At 33.8% G+C, this 14,203-nt stretch overlaps 1 protein-coding gene across 20 annotated transcripts in view; it reads left to right on the forward strand.

Annotated features, from left to right (window-relative positions):
- Phf14 (PHD finger protein 14) overlaps window positions 1-14,203 on the forward strand; it is a 192,432-nt gene that overhangs the window by 94,543 nt on the left and 83,686 nt on the right. For 19 of the 20 annotated variants that reach the window (XR_003956264.1, XR_001785183.2, XR_003956260.1 and 16 more), the window contains 2 exons: window positions 4,544-4,594; window positions 4,718-4,839. Coding sequence is in view for 14 of the 20 variants with exons in the window: in XM_006505197.4 (XP_006505260.1) it covers window positions 4,544-4,594; window positions 4,718-4,839 (173 nt within the window). In the remaining 6 variants the exon portion in view is untranslated. Of the gene's footprint in view, window positions 1-4,543; window positions 4,595-4,717; window positions 4,840-5,437; window positions 5,815-14,203 lie in introns of those variants that run through there. The other variant, NM_029404.4, reaches the window with a different exon arrangement.

Below are 14,203 nucleotides of genomic sequence, written 5' to 3' on the forward strand. Positions count from 1 at the left end.
CAAGGGTATCCAAGTTTGTAAAAGAAACATTACTACAGCTTAAATCACATATAGACCCTTACATCCTGATAGTAGTAGTCTTCAATACCCTTTTCTCATCAATAGATAGGTCATCCAGACAAAAACTTGACAGAGAAGGTAACAGATATTATACCCCAGTCGGACCTAAGGCTAGTTACAGAATATTTTACTCAAACCTAAAAGAATATACCTTCTGCTCTATTTATATTCCTAAACTGATGACTTGCAGTATGTAATTGTAAATTATCAGTGAAACACTGTTGCAAGTATTCTCTATTTTTATGTGAGTTAATAGAGTCAAACCTAGTATGACATTATGAAGTTGAGAAAATGACTGAATAATGAAGTTCTAGAAAGGACAATGTCAGGGATGACGAAATATTTTCAAGGGACTCTTTCTGTCTTTATTAAAATGAAGTGCTTTTAAATACTTACTAATCTAATGAATGAATAAACACTTATGACACAAGGTTTTTTCCTTTATATTTATGTTTAAATGATTTCTGTTAATGGACAATAGGGTAAAATGGATCTTTTTAATTAATGTTCAGATAATAAAGAAAATAACAATAATCAGAATTCTCTTATAATAGAACATGCTATTTTTCTTTGGTCCCACTGATGCCTTGCAAATGGTCACCAGTGTTGCTTGAAGAGTTTTGTGCACAGGACAGAGACTCAATTAAATGGGTTGATAATCCCATTAAATGGGGATATATCTTATTGGTCAATCTCTAGCCCAGCTTGTTCAAGACCCCAGATTCAATCCAAGCACCCTAAAAATAATTACAAATAGTATATAAACAAACAAAATAGTCTGATTTTCCCCCAAATTGTCTATGAAATAAGCACAATTAAATCTAAATTCAATTGACTTGAGTGTGTTCCTGCCCATTTTGTCTGCATTTCTAAGGCAGTACCCATGTTTCTTCTCTCAGCTTGTCTTAGATGTGTGTTTATTGCTGTGATGAAGACACTGTGACCACGGCCAGGTTAGGAAGGAAAGGGTTTATCTCACCTCACAGTTCCATAGCACAGTCAGTCACTGAGGGAAATCAAGGTAGCAGCGTGCAGTCAGGAGCTAATGCAGAGATAATGCAGAGCGAGGCCGTGGGGAAGGTCTGCTTACTGGCTTGCTCCTCATGGCTTCATTAGACTGTTTTATGTAGCAGGCTGAGCTACAGCCCACACCAATCATCAATAAAGACAATGGGCCAGTCTCATCCATATATGGTAGGTGCAATTCTTTTCTATTTTACATTCTTTCTTTCCAAATGCCTGGTTTGTGTTCAGTCAATATGAAAGTAGTACCACACAAATACTCAACCAATTTAAGTTACTCAGCTAATGATTCTGGTAGCACCTATGTAGCTGTGTTCACAGGTTTTGTTTTGTTTTTTACATTCCTTCCTTATCAATGTTGAGCTTGCGGATTTCACTCTTACTGAAATGGTGCAAAATCTATTTGTTTTTAAAAATTGCTTAACAAGTTTTATTATATCAGTTTTTAAAGGGATGCATCATTTGTACCATATTAAAGATATTAAAATATGACTTAGATTTAGGAGGAATCTTGTTAGTTAAACTTTAGGTGTAACTTTAAAAGCTCTGTATAACATGAGTGTTTATTTTCATATTTCACCCCACTGGTCTCAGAAGTAGTTACTGTTATAGTTTCGAGCTTGGTAGACTCAAATGTTGAGACTTGGTTCCAGTCTCTTGTTCCTGCTTATATTTTATGGGTGATGCTGTAGAGCTCCTGTGAAGACAGCCTGGCCTTGCTGCTGAGAGCCGTAATGGTGCCATTCTCTCTGCACTGTTTTTGTGTGGAGAGAATCTTCTTCCTTTTAGGCCTAGAAATTACATTTGAAGCAAATAAATGAGAGTCTTCATGTCTCTTTTGAAGTTACTTTAAAAATCATATTTACTTTTGGGTATACTTTCTAATAACTTTAATGTAGCTTGAAAGCTTCCTGATTTTGTTTTTCATTTCTTTATACTGTATGCATCTGGTGACTTTTCATCTTTTACACAAGTGCCAGAGGGCTTTCGGGGACCTGTCCCTTTCTCGTCGTGCATTCCCTCATGCATCAGTTTTACTTTCTTTGAAGTCCTGTAATTTTTATTTCCCATGACTCATAAATTTTGGGATTTTTTAAAAGATGTATTTGTTGACATAGTAAATACAGTAGTCACAGTACATTTTCACAGTCTTTACTGAATCCTTCTTTCTTGTAGAGAACACTGCTTCTTTTAGGTCATTGTTTTGGAGAAGGAATTAACAAATTTAATGTGTTTCCTTCTCTTCTTACATATTAATTTATTAAGGCAAGGGGCAAGCCATAGTTTGCATTTGTTTTATTAATATTGAAAAGTTTATTAAAGCCAGTATACAAATTAATGGGTCTTATCACTCCATTTTATATGTGTTGTTGTTAAAATTGCTACCGCTCCAGTGGTAGTCTTTAATTGAGAGGTAATGACATATTCTATCTAATTTACACATGTACAAGTTAGTCATAGCAGTTTTAAGATTGCAGTGTTGACAATCTGAAAAATGTTTATTGATGAATATTTTTTAATGTAAGCTTAGGAAAATGCCTATTAAAACAACTATAATGAAAATTAAATTCATGATATTTGGGACCGTTCAAATTTTTCTGATATGTGGCTTATCATATTTTTTAAGTAAAAAATGACAGACAGAGGCAAGTGATCTAAGTGGCTGATAAAATTGTTCATAACTAGATAAATTATAGTTACTTGCCTACCCCCTCCCCACATTGAGGGTTATAAAAGCCTTGGAGCATTTTATGCAAATGATTGTGGAACTTTAATGGGGAATTTGAGTATTTTCCCTTTAATATTCTTTACCATTCTGAAGCCTTATTGAAATGGCCTATCTATGAAAGTTAAGGTACGATGAGTACCAAAAAAGCGAAAAAATAGTTTAAACTTTTGCCAAATCTTGAGTGTTTGTATTGCACAGTGTAGTGCAATTGTGTATTAGTTGTAAATGAACTATTTATATTTATTTTATCAAAACAAAATTTCTGAAACATTGGATGGAATAAACAGTGTGTCATAGTGACTTATACTCCCCATCTGCAGATAATTCCCAATAGAACATTTTTTGACAATTATTTTTTATTGGTTATTTTATTTATATACATTTCAAATGTTATTCCCCTTCTCTGTTTTTCCTTCACAAGCCCTCTATCCCATCTCCCCTTCCGCCTGTTTCTATGAGAGAGCTTATCCACCCACCTACCTACTCCTGCCTCACTGCCCTAGGATTCCACTACACTGGGACATCGAGCCTTCATAGGACCAAGGGCCTCCCCTCCCATTGACAACAGATAAGGCCGTCCTCTGCTACATATATGGCTGGAGCCATGGGTCCCACCATGTGTACTCCTTGGTTGGTGGTTTAGTCCCTGGGAGCTCTGGGGGACTGCTTGGTATTGTTGTTCTTCCTGTGCTGTTGCAAGTCCCTGCAGCTTCTTCAGTCCTTCCCCAACTCCTCCGTTGTGGTCAGAAAAAATGTTAATATAAATGCATTAGTGTTGTTGTAAATCTTAAGTTTCCTTGTCTTGAATGACTTTAATTGGATTTTGGTTAGCAGTGAAAAATCACAGAGTATGACATTTGTGCATTTTGGTATTAATTAGCAAGGGACTAGCTAATCTGAAAAACTGACAATTACAACATTGATTCATTTATATTAGAAAATAGTCCTAGTGAGGATTATTTGACACCACTCTCATTTTGATATAAATGTTTTCTTGTTGTTGTTGTTGTTGTAGTTGTTGTTGTTGTTGTTTTGTTCTTTATCTCAGCTACTAGAATAAAACCTAAGTGGCAGCTTGTGTCTTATCTAGTCTGTAGAGCAGTGGCCTGCAGATGGGGATTGTAAGTCTTCAGCAGCGTGCTATGTGAGCTAGAGAGTTTAACCATACTGGCTGTAAACACCATTATCTTATTTCCTTTAAACATGTGGATGCCTTCTTTCAAATGATATACAAATACAATCCAAATGTAGGATATAAACTTTTTTACTAAATTATTTTAGCTAATCTTAATAATTTGAGAATTTAAGTCTTTGCCTTCTACCGTTTTTTGTGGTTACTTAGGGATTTTTTTTTTTTTTTTTGGTATTGCACAAGCATACATACATAGGTACATGTGTGGGAAAACAATAGATATGATATGATTCCAGTTTCAGTGTTTTAGTTGTAGAAGCGATTGGTGGTAAGACCAGAAAAATTACTCTGAGTAAATCATTTCATGTAAGTATGAAATGCTGAAGAAAGTCTTGGAATATTAGTTCTTTACTATCAAATACGTGTGTATTTATATAAAAAAGGTAGTATATTAAATGACATAATTTTAGCAATGTGCATTGGAACAATACAACATTAATTACAAACACCAGTTTTCCAACATAAGATCTAAAACATAACAAAGAAAATTTATATTTATCATGATGAAGCTTAAGAATTTTTATGGGTTTTCTTTCCAGAGAACCAGAGGACGAAAGCGAAGCTTTGTTCCTGAGGAAGAAAAACATGAGGTTTGAATAAGTTAAATTCTTTTTTCATAGTCTGAACTTAGGGAAACTTTCTTGCTTTGAGTTATTTCCATTCCATTCTTCCTATTCAGATTTGTTTTGTTTACTTATTTTTTTGTATGGCAGGAAAGAGTTCCTAGGGAAAGGAGGCAGAGGCAGTCTGTGTTACAGAAGAAGCCCAAGGCTGAGGACTTAAGAACTGAGTGTTCAACTTGCAAAGGAACTGGAGATAATGAGAATCTTGTCAGGTAAATTGAATGTGGAGACCTTGTCCTTAGGGGGTCAAAGCCAAACAAATGCCCATCATTTTATTTTTTAACGACAGATAAAGTAAAAACAACTACAGAAGAAATCCTTTATAAAATGCTATTTAGTGAGAATGCTACTTTGGAAATACATTTTCTCCACTTATTAATGTGCTAGACATGCTTATGTTCTAAATTGAGATATAAATAACAGTGAGTATGGATCTTGAGCAAGAGAATTCATTTTCTCTTGAGAATAAATTGGTAATGCTTTATGTAGAGATTCTGCCGAAATATTTGTTCTGAGTACCTTGTACTGAGATTATTATGTTTATCTCTAGACCACAGTTTCTAAAGACCCTTCGCATATCATAAAAGTTGAAGTTTACTCACATTGGTGATTATAGAGTACGATTGGCAACAACTTTCATAGCACTTCCTCATTGCTTTCCAAAATGAATGTGTTAAATGCTTCTCTGTTATGAAATAAAGAAAGGTGAAAAGATGGCCTAGATAGAGTTTATTTTTTGTTTGGTTTCCTTCTTTGTTTGTTTTGTTTCGTACTTTTAAAATTTTTTAAGTCAAACATGATACCTTCCAGGAACCTCAGCTGACGCTGCTCAGTGGCTACTCCTCAAGCTTCAAAGACTTTGTATCTCTGGCTAAAAGAAGAAACTACTCAAAGTGATCGGGGGAGGCGGGCATGGATGGAAAGCAAAAGGTGCTCATTTAAAAGAGTGTCTAGTCTTTCAGGGTCCACTGACACACAGTGTGGAACAGTGTGACACACAGTGTGGAAGGGAGTTTTTTCTGAGTTCTTTTAGAAATGATGTTTAATAAATCTATAGTCAATTAACTGGGGACAAAGAAAGTAAACATTTCAAAAGGAATAAAAAAATGATAAAACACATATTTGTATTGTATGATTTAAAACATTTACTATTAAAATGGCGTCATGTATGTCAGTCACTAAGAATATAACTTCTGTTTGTGTTACTTCATAAAAGGCATTGAGTTGTAAAGTTAATAGGTTTGTTTTTTTGAGAAGATTAGGAGGAAGTAAAAATTCTAGTGAAGAAATAAAAGGATAAGAACTGCTCTATAGATTAAGTCCTATCACAAGTTAAATTTCTTTCAACTTTGAGAATTACCCCTGAATAGTTGTCTTCCCATTATGATTTTTGAAGACTGTCAGTGGTGATATCAGAAGCATAAGTATGACTTAGTTGTATTCATAAAACTATGACTTTTTTTTAAATGATAGCCGCATATAATTAACAAAACTCAATGAAAGGAAATTCTCTTGAGCTGGAGATACGGTTGGGGAGCTTGATGAATTTGAAATTACCCAAGTTTTCATGCTGCTGACCCTCCCTTAACTATGGGAATCTCTATAGAACATTATCTTCTGGATCATTTACGTTAGGATATATAGATTTTTACTGGGTTGTATTATTTTTTGGATATATTTGATATTAGAAATGAATACAGTTTTTATTTCAAGAAGATTATTTTTTTCTAGGGTATTTTCAAACGATTATATTTCAGTTATCTTTCAAAAAATAGGTTTCATCTTCTAGAATTGTTAAGATTTTTTTGAGATTATTACCCTTCTTATCTATTTCATGGCTTTCTATTAGAACACTTATTCCTACTAACATTATTAGAATAAATAGCATCTAGAATTTTGTCAGTTTTTGGAAGGTGACAATATTTGCTACTCTAGAATTGATAATACAGAAAGCTAGCTTCTTTCTCTGTTTGCCTTATTAAGACAGAGGAGCATAAACCATCTGTAAAACTTTGAAAGGAATTTATATGTACACAATTGAATGTTTCCATTAATATTTGCTAGGTTAAAATTGGATATGAGGTAATATCACAAGTGTTTTGTTTTAATATTTATTTTTTTTATATGAGTACACTGTCTCTGTCTTCACACACACCAGAAGAGGGCATCAGATGACATTACAGATGGTTGTGAGCCACCATGTGGTGGCTGGGAATTGACCCTCTCTGAGAGCAGTCAGTGCTCTTAACCACGGAGCCATCTCTCCAGGCCCACAAGTGTTTTTTAGTTGTAACGTTATCTTTTTTTTTTTTTTAAATATGTTCAGTTTAGACACCACTGTTCTTGGATTTAAATTTTTTATATAAAATTTTGTTTGCTTAGTAAAATTAATTTTATACTTAATATTTGTCGGTTTGTCTGGCATCTCATTTATTTTGGAATTGGCACCATTATTTGAAAAGTCCTTTCTCCAAAGTCATATTTTTATGGTTGTTTTGTACCTTTATCATGCATGCATAGTATTTTATCTCTGATTTTAATATACCTAATTTATTAGTCACAGATACTTATTCATTTACTTAATTAATTTGCAATCTTAGGGACTAAACCCATGATTTCATGATGATCTCTTAAATATGACTTTTTTTTCTTGTAAAGATACATTTTAAGGGCAGGGAGATAGCTAAGTCAGCAGGTTACTTACTATACTAACACAAAGAAACTAAGTTACATTCCCAGTATTCACAAAGAAGCTGTGTGTGTAAGATTTTGAGTATAATCCCTTTGCTGTAGAGGAAGAGACAAGAAGATCTTGAGGCCCATTGACCTGCTGCTATGGCTTTATCAGGGAACCTCTGATCTCAATGAGAAACATTGCCTCAAGTAAATGCCATTATGTATTTTTGGAAATGATTAAATTAATTTCACCAAATGAGAGAGAAATAGGATTATCAAGGTTATAAAAATATTTAATTTGCCTTTAATATAACCTTGAGGAATTTTTAAAAACAGTACTTCCATTTTCCCATCTTTTATTATGTTTTTTATTAGATATTTTCTTTATTTACATTTTAAATGTTATTTTTAAACTTAAACATTACCTGATAAATTGCCCTCTAGAGAAAGTACCCAAGGAGCTAAAGGGGTCTGCAACCCTATAGGTGGAACAACATTATGAACTAACCAGTACCCCCGGAGCTCATGTCTAGCTGCATATGTAGCAGAAGATGGCCTAGTCAGCCATCATTGGAAAGAGAGGTCCATTGGTCTTGTAAACTTTATATGCCTCAGTACAGGGAAACGCCAGGGCCAAGAAGTAAGAGTGGGTGGGTAGGGGAGTGGGTGGGGGAGCATGTGGGGGACTTTTGGGATAGCATTGGAAATGTAAATGAAGACAATACCTAATTAAAAAAAACACAGTTAAAAAGCTAAAGGACTACTTGAGACCTGTTAAATTGTGATATCTCTCTGTGAACATATTTGCTTTGATAATAATGTTCTATATTTAGATTGCCCACTTGCTGATGCCGTTTCCTTTTTTCCACCTATTATCCTCAGAAATACTTGATAAATGAATCACAGGCACTTAATAAACTCCATAGAAGCATTGGCTCTTTTTTATTTAATAAAAATATTATGATTAAATTTAATCTACGAACATCCTCAGAAATACTTGATAAATGAATCACAGACACTTAATAAACTCCATAGAAGCATTGGCTCTTTTTTATTTAATAAAAATATTATGATAAAATTTAATCTATGAGCAAATCAGGTCACTGAATATAAGAACATGTATCTAGTAGGTGTGTTTTAAAAGTTTAAAATGAGAATTGCTTTTTGGTACAATTAGAATGCATGCACACTTATGTGTATATGTGTATTAGGTAAGGAAGGAAACTTGGTATACCTATAAAAGAGTAGACATGGAAGAATTTTTCTCTTTCAAAGTATTTGATTCTTTAAAAGTTGAATTTTAGAGATAAGCAGTGCTTTCATCTCCATGAGCTTTTTACTCTGCTATTAAAGTGAGAGCAAGACTGAACTGTAAGCCTCATAGTTTATATTAACCAGGTAAACACAGTGTGACACCCTTTCCTCCTGTGTGAGACACACACCAGGAAAGAGTCTAGAAAATTCTTATCTGTGAATTTTCTTAAGCTGATGCCTTTTATTTTATTTTGTATATAGCTGTTAGAAGCATGCAGATAGGAAGTAATCTGTGAAGCTATTTCAGTTTTATCGCTAATTCTACACTATTAATTGCATGCTGGAATCTCATCTGAGTATATGGTGAGTTTATATAGATACTGATCCATTTTGGATATAAGGTTAGCTTGATGCCTAAGTAATGCTATCAGCATTTTGATTTTTTTTTCACATTTTAAATGTCTGACTTCCTAATGTTTTTTCCTAAACTAAATTTGATTGCATCATTAAACTACTAGGGATACCAGCAAGAATTCATGTATAATAGATTTTATTTCAAGTATTAGTCTCTAATGAGTCTGAGTATTTAGATTTTTAATTAACTTTTTTGTTTGTTTGTTTTAGCCAGTGTGTAGGGTTGTAAATTTCCTGGATCATAATTGAGTTTTTCTCTATGAGATTTGATTGGACTGATAGTGAACCTAAATTTGACTGTCATTTTGTTAACTATTTTCAAAGATATTTTTTTCCTGTTCTACTACCTCTTGAGCTATAATCCTGGCCCTATAAACATGGTCATTATTTTCATGTTACTGAATATCACTAAAAATAGATTACTTAAGTTACTTTAAAAATATTCTTTTTTTTTTAAGGAAAGATAGAATTAAATTTCATAGAATTCTTACACTGTTTTGTTTATAGAATTTCTTCATTATTGGCTTTTTATAAACTTCTCATATCAAAATTGCTATTTTTATTGAATGACTATTGTATGCATTGTGCTAGTGACTGAGCAAGGTCTAGCTCACACTAGGTAAATGCCCCTCCCATCTTTCTTCTTTGCTGTTTACAGTCTCACTAAATTGCCTTCTTTTGTGTTTTAACAAATTATTTTAATACTTTGACAACATACTTAGTGTTCCTAATTCTCATGGTAGATTGAATATAAAAGGCAAAGCAGAAGTGCTATAGCTACATATCTTTGATGTATTTATTTCCTATAATACATATCCTGAAACTACCTTTTAATTTTAACAGGGTTCATATCAAAGCAGAAGAAAAAAAAGCAGTATTCCAAATCTAGACTGAATCATAAGGGATTGCTTATATTTAAATGAAGGTTTATACTTATGACCGCATAGTAACTTTATGTTCTGAATTTTTAACATTTTGGTGATGTGGTGGGAATGAGTTTGAGACAGGGTTGTCTAGGCTGGCCTGGAAGTGTAGACTAGACAGGCCTTAAATATACAGTGATTCTTTTGCCTCTACTTCCTGTGTGGTGAAACTGACAATTGTGTGGTTTATTTTTAAAACAATTTTAAACCACAGTTTTAATAGTCAACTTTCCTGTTGCTTTATAATTTAAGTTTAGTAGCGTCTTCGAATGGAAGCTGGTCCTCCAGCTGCTCTGTCTCCGATTATTCTAGGACAATACAAACAAATCCGTAAATATCACCTGTTCCCTTGATGAGTAATACAAACAAATCCGTAAATATCACCTGTTCCCTTGATGAGTAAGCAAGTGTCCTGTTTAAACACCTCTGTTGAGCTGTAATTTTCATCCCTTAAGTTTTCACTCCCTTCAATTTGTTATTTTTTTTTTGAAACTATATCTTTTACTATGTAGCTGTACCTGGCTTTTAGTAAAACCTGAGGGTTTTTTCTACATTTTAGGAGGCAATTTTGTGTAATAAACTATTTATAATCACTGTTGGCTTGAACCCTTTGTAATTTGTGAACTTTGCCTTCATCTCTTCTTAGTTTAATTTTACTATTAAAACTTATGGACAATAATGCCTGCTATTTAGGTTGTCTGGAATGATAAATGTGATGATGCAATGCCAGATTAGGTAATGATAAACATTCCCCGTGTACTAATTAGAAAACATGTAATTTTTCATCTCATTCTATGTGTTCATCTTAAATTATTTTGCTACCTAGCAAGGCAGGCAATGTTATTACTACTGAGATGGTTTTGGTGAGAAAAGTCACAGAGTCAAGTTACTTCCCAAGTTGTATAACTAAAAAGTAATGAATTCAGGCTTGTACCATCTCACTCAAATTCCACAATGTTTGATATTCTATGTTTTAGTTCCCTGCTGCTTAAAACTTGTGTGTGAATTCCACACATGTGGCAGAAGCCATTAATCCTAATATTTGTGGGTCAGGGCTAGGAGAATAATTGTTAGAGACCAGTCTGAGTTACTAGTCCCATAGTGAAACTCTTCCCCCTCCCCCATAAATAAATAAATAAATAAATAAATAAATAAATAAATAAATAAGTAAAGCTTTGTAACAAATTTGTGTACAGGCTAGTTGGTGGGACTCATTCCATGGCCCATGTTCTTTTTGGTTTTTTTTTTTTTTTTTTTAATGTTTTTGTTTTGTTTTTGATGACTTTTTGGCCTTCGTTTTTTAAGGTTGAATGCTACAACCTTATTCTGTTAAGCAAGCTATTTCTTAAAATTAATATTTACTAAAATATTTTATTCTTTTAAACTTTATAAGTCACTGTGTTATTTTTTGGTTTTACTTTATAGTGAATAAGAATTATAACACTAATTATGGAGAGGGAATTTTGTCCAAGCTTCTCTGGGATATTTAAAGTTTGAGAAGGTGATTTTAGATAACTTATTACTTATCAACATTTTCATAGTCAATGAGTATAATTACATTGTACTTATATATATAAATATTACATGCACACATACTTAGTTTACTTATATAACACAAATTTAATGGCACGTAATTTATTAAAGTTGCCATTTAGGTAAAGTTGTGCTATGCACACTTCTACTCTTTTAATCCTTAGTAATATTAATTTTGTTCCTCTCTTAAAAATAGTATTCTGTGGTTCTTCTGCCTTAGAAAAAGTGCATCACTGCTCAAGGTTAAAGAAACATAATGCAAAGCTAAACTTTAGCGCGGCAAATAATTAATCACTCCTTTGTACAAAAAAAAAGCTATTCAAGCATTGCAACTTTCATTTTGTGAATGAGCTTTGTAGATCAAATGTCCCTCACAAAAGTTGGTCTCTTGATTATCTGTGATCTGGAGGATTACTGTTTTAGTAGAGGTGGGTCATTTAAGCATACCAGTGCATAGTAATGAATTTCGGTCCATTAAATTCAGTAAGCTTAGACAATGAGACTATTTTGTACTCATGTTAATAAAATGTCAGCTTGTCCTTGCCTGAGAAGTCTCATGCTGTTAACCCAGTCTTCTCTGGAGCTTATGTAAATAGACTTCCCTAGTCAGAAGTCATAACTGCAGAGTCACATGGCATAGCTGATCCTGATGCCTGTTAAGATGCCTTCCTGTGTCTGCACCGATAATTTAGGTAGCAGATTGTGCTTTTAATTTTCTCTTTTCTGCTTAAGAATATAGCCTTGAAACTATTAAACCTGCCCCCTGCACCGCACCCCCACTTTACCTTCTTCAGTTCATTCTCTAACTGAGTCGTAGGTGTGTTGTTAGTACTGTTGATGTACACGGATTGGTTGTTGACTAGTGCAAGTCAAATAATCATTTTCTTATTTACTAAGGGACTGTCTTCTCTCCAGCTCCTCCTCTGCTTTATCTAAGTCAAGTGGCAATATTTTTCACACTAGTGAAAAACAGAACATGAGACTTATCTGAAAACATCTAATAACTAGGAGAGAGTGTGGGAAGAATGTGAAAGGCTACAATTTGAAGATTACATGTGCACTTGTCTTATTACTATGATAAAATACCCTGAGAAAAGCAGTTTGAGAAAGGAATGATTTGTTTGTTTACTTATTTTTGCCTCTCATTTCCTGGGTATAGTTCATCAGAGAAAAGGAGCTATAGTGGCAGGAGCTTGCCTGGGGCTGGTTACACTGCACCTGTGGTTAGGAAGCAGAGGGAGACCAATGCTTGTTCTCAGCTTAGTTTCTTCCTTTTCTGTAGTCCAGGATCCCAGCCCAGCATGGGCAGGTGGTTTCACCTCCTTTAACCCAGTAATTCCACACAGGCATGCCCGTGGACTCATCCCCCGTGTGTTTTCAGATCTCAGGCTTACAGGTGAGATGAGGGTTGTAGTTTATTGGCACAGCCCTGTACATATAAGACCCTGGTTTATTCTCCTGCAATTAGTCAGCCAATTAATTTGAGGTTCAATCATGATAGTCTGCAGAGAGTCTGTGTCTTTAAGGAATGTAGATATTATTTCTGGAAACCAGTTCTTTAATTTTGAAGAGAGCCCTACATAATTAGTTTAATATGTGTATATTGTGATGTTTGCTGGTGTGTTTGATTACCTGTGGGTATGGAAGTCAACTTTGGTCACCTTTTCTTAAAATCGGTCTACCTTATTTTTGAAACAGGGTCTATTACTGGCCTGGAGTTTGCCAAGTAGGTGTGGCTGGCCAGTGACCACAAAGAATCACTTCTCTGACTTCCCCAGCACTACAATTACGAATGACTTCACAGATGGGCTTTTGTTTTTTCTCATTTTTGTTTTGTGGACTTTGGTTTGGGTTGTTTTTTTTTTTTTTATGAAAAAGTAGATTCTAGGAGTCAAAATTACTTTTCTATCTAGTTCCCAAAATTGATTTGAAAATACCTTTAAGTCTCATATTCCATAATTTTGTAATATGAGAAGAGAAATTTTAGAAATATAAAGGTTACTCAAATATAAGAAATTCTAAATAATTTATAGAAAAGTATGTTAGTGATTACTATTTTTAATATTCTTAACCTATGTTTTTCTCATTTTGATATTATACATTTTACAGACCATCTTGACAAAAGTCTGAGTTAACTATAAGTAAGGCATTTGCTCATTTACTGTTTATTAAAAAGGACTATAGTAGAAATTTGCTTTAGCATGAAAAGCTTGTCCTTTTTGTTCAAAACAAAATAAGCTGATTTTAAAAATAATGAACATGACTTAAGTTATCCAGGTATGATTATCATACTTTGCACTGCCTATGATGTGACTAGCCACTTTTCCAACTGATAGTAGATTGTTCTTCATTTTAGTTCTTAACTTGGAAACAGTTTCCAGGCATGTAACACATTTATCCTAAACTTAAATATATTATCATTATCAATTGCAGAATTATCTTTTCAAATTATGATGCATTTAATAGAATTTAAAGATGACTATAGGTCTCCCAATATCCAGCAAGCACCTTTGTGAAAAGAGTTCCCTTGAATTTTGTTCTCATTTTCTTGTGTAATCTTACGTTTTATTAATAAAATCCATAATGCAGATTTGGGCTGATGTTGTCAGATGGCTCAATAGCTGACTTAGCACTGCTTGTAAACAGCAGTTATTCTCAGGCACTGCATCCCTTTCAGCCAGATAACCGCTACACTCCTGCCCTGTGGTCTCCTGAAAATGCCATAATCCGTCAAATGCCACATTAAATTGAGAGAGAAAACCATCAGTGCCTGCAC

The sequence above is a fragment of the Mus musculus genome, chromosome 6, assembly GCF_000001635.26.
Source record: "Mus musculus strain C57BL/6J chromosome 6, GRCm38.p6 C57BL/6J".
In the NCBI taxonomy this organism is placed as follows: Eukaryota; Metazoa; Chordata; class Mammalia; order Rodentia; family Muridae; genus Mus; species Mus musculus.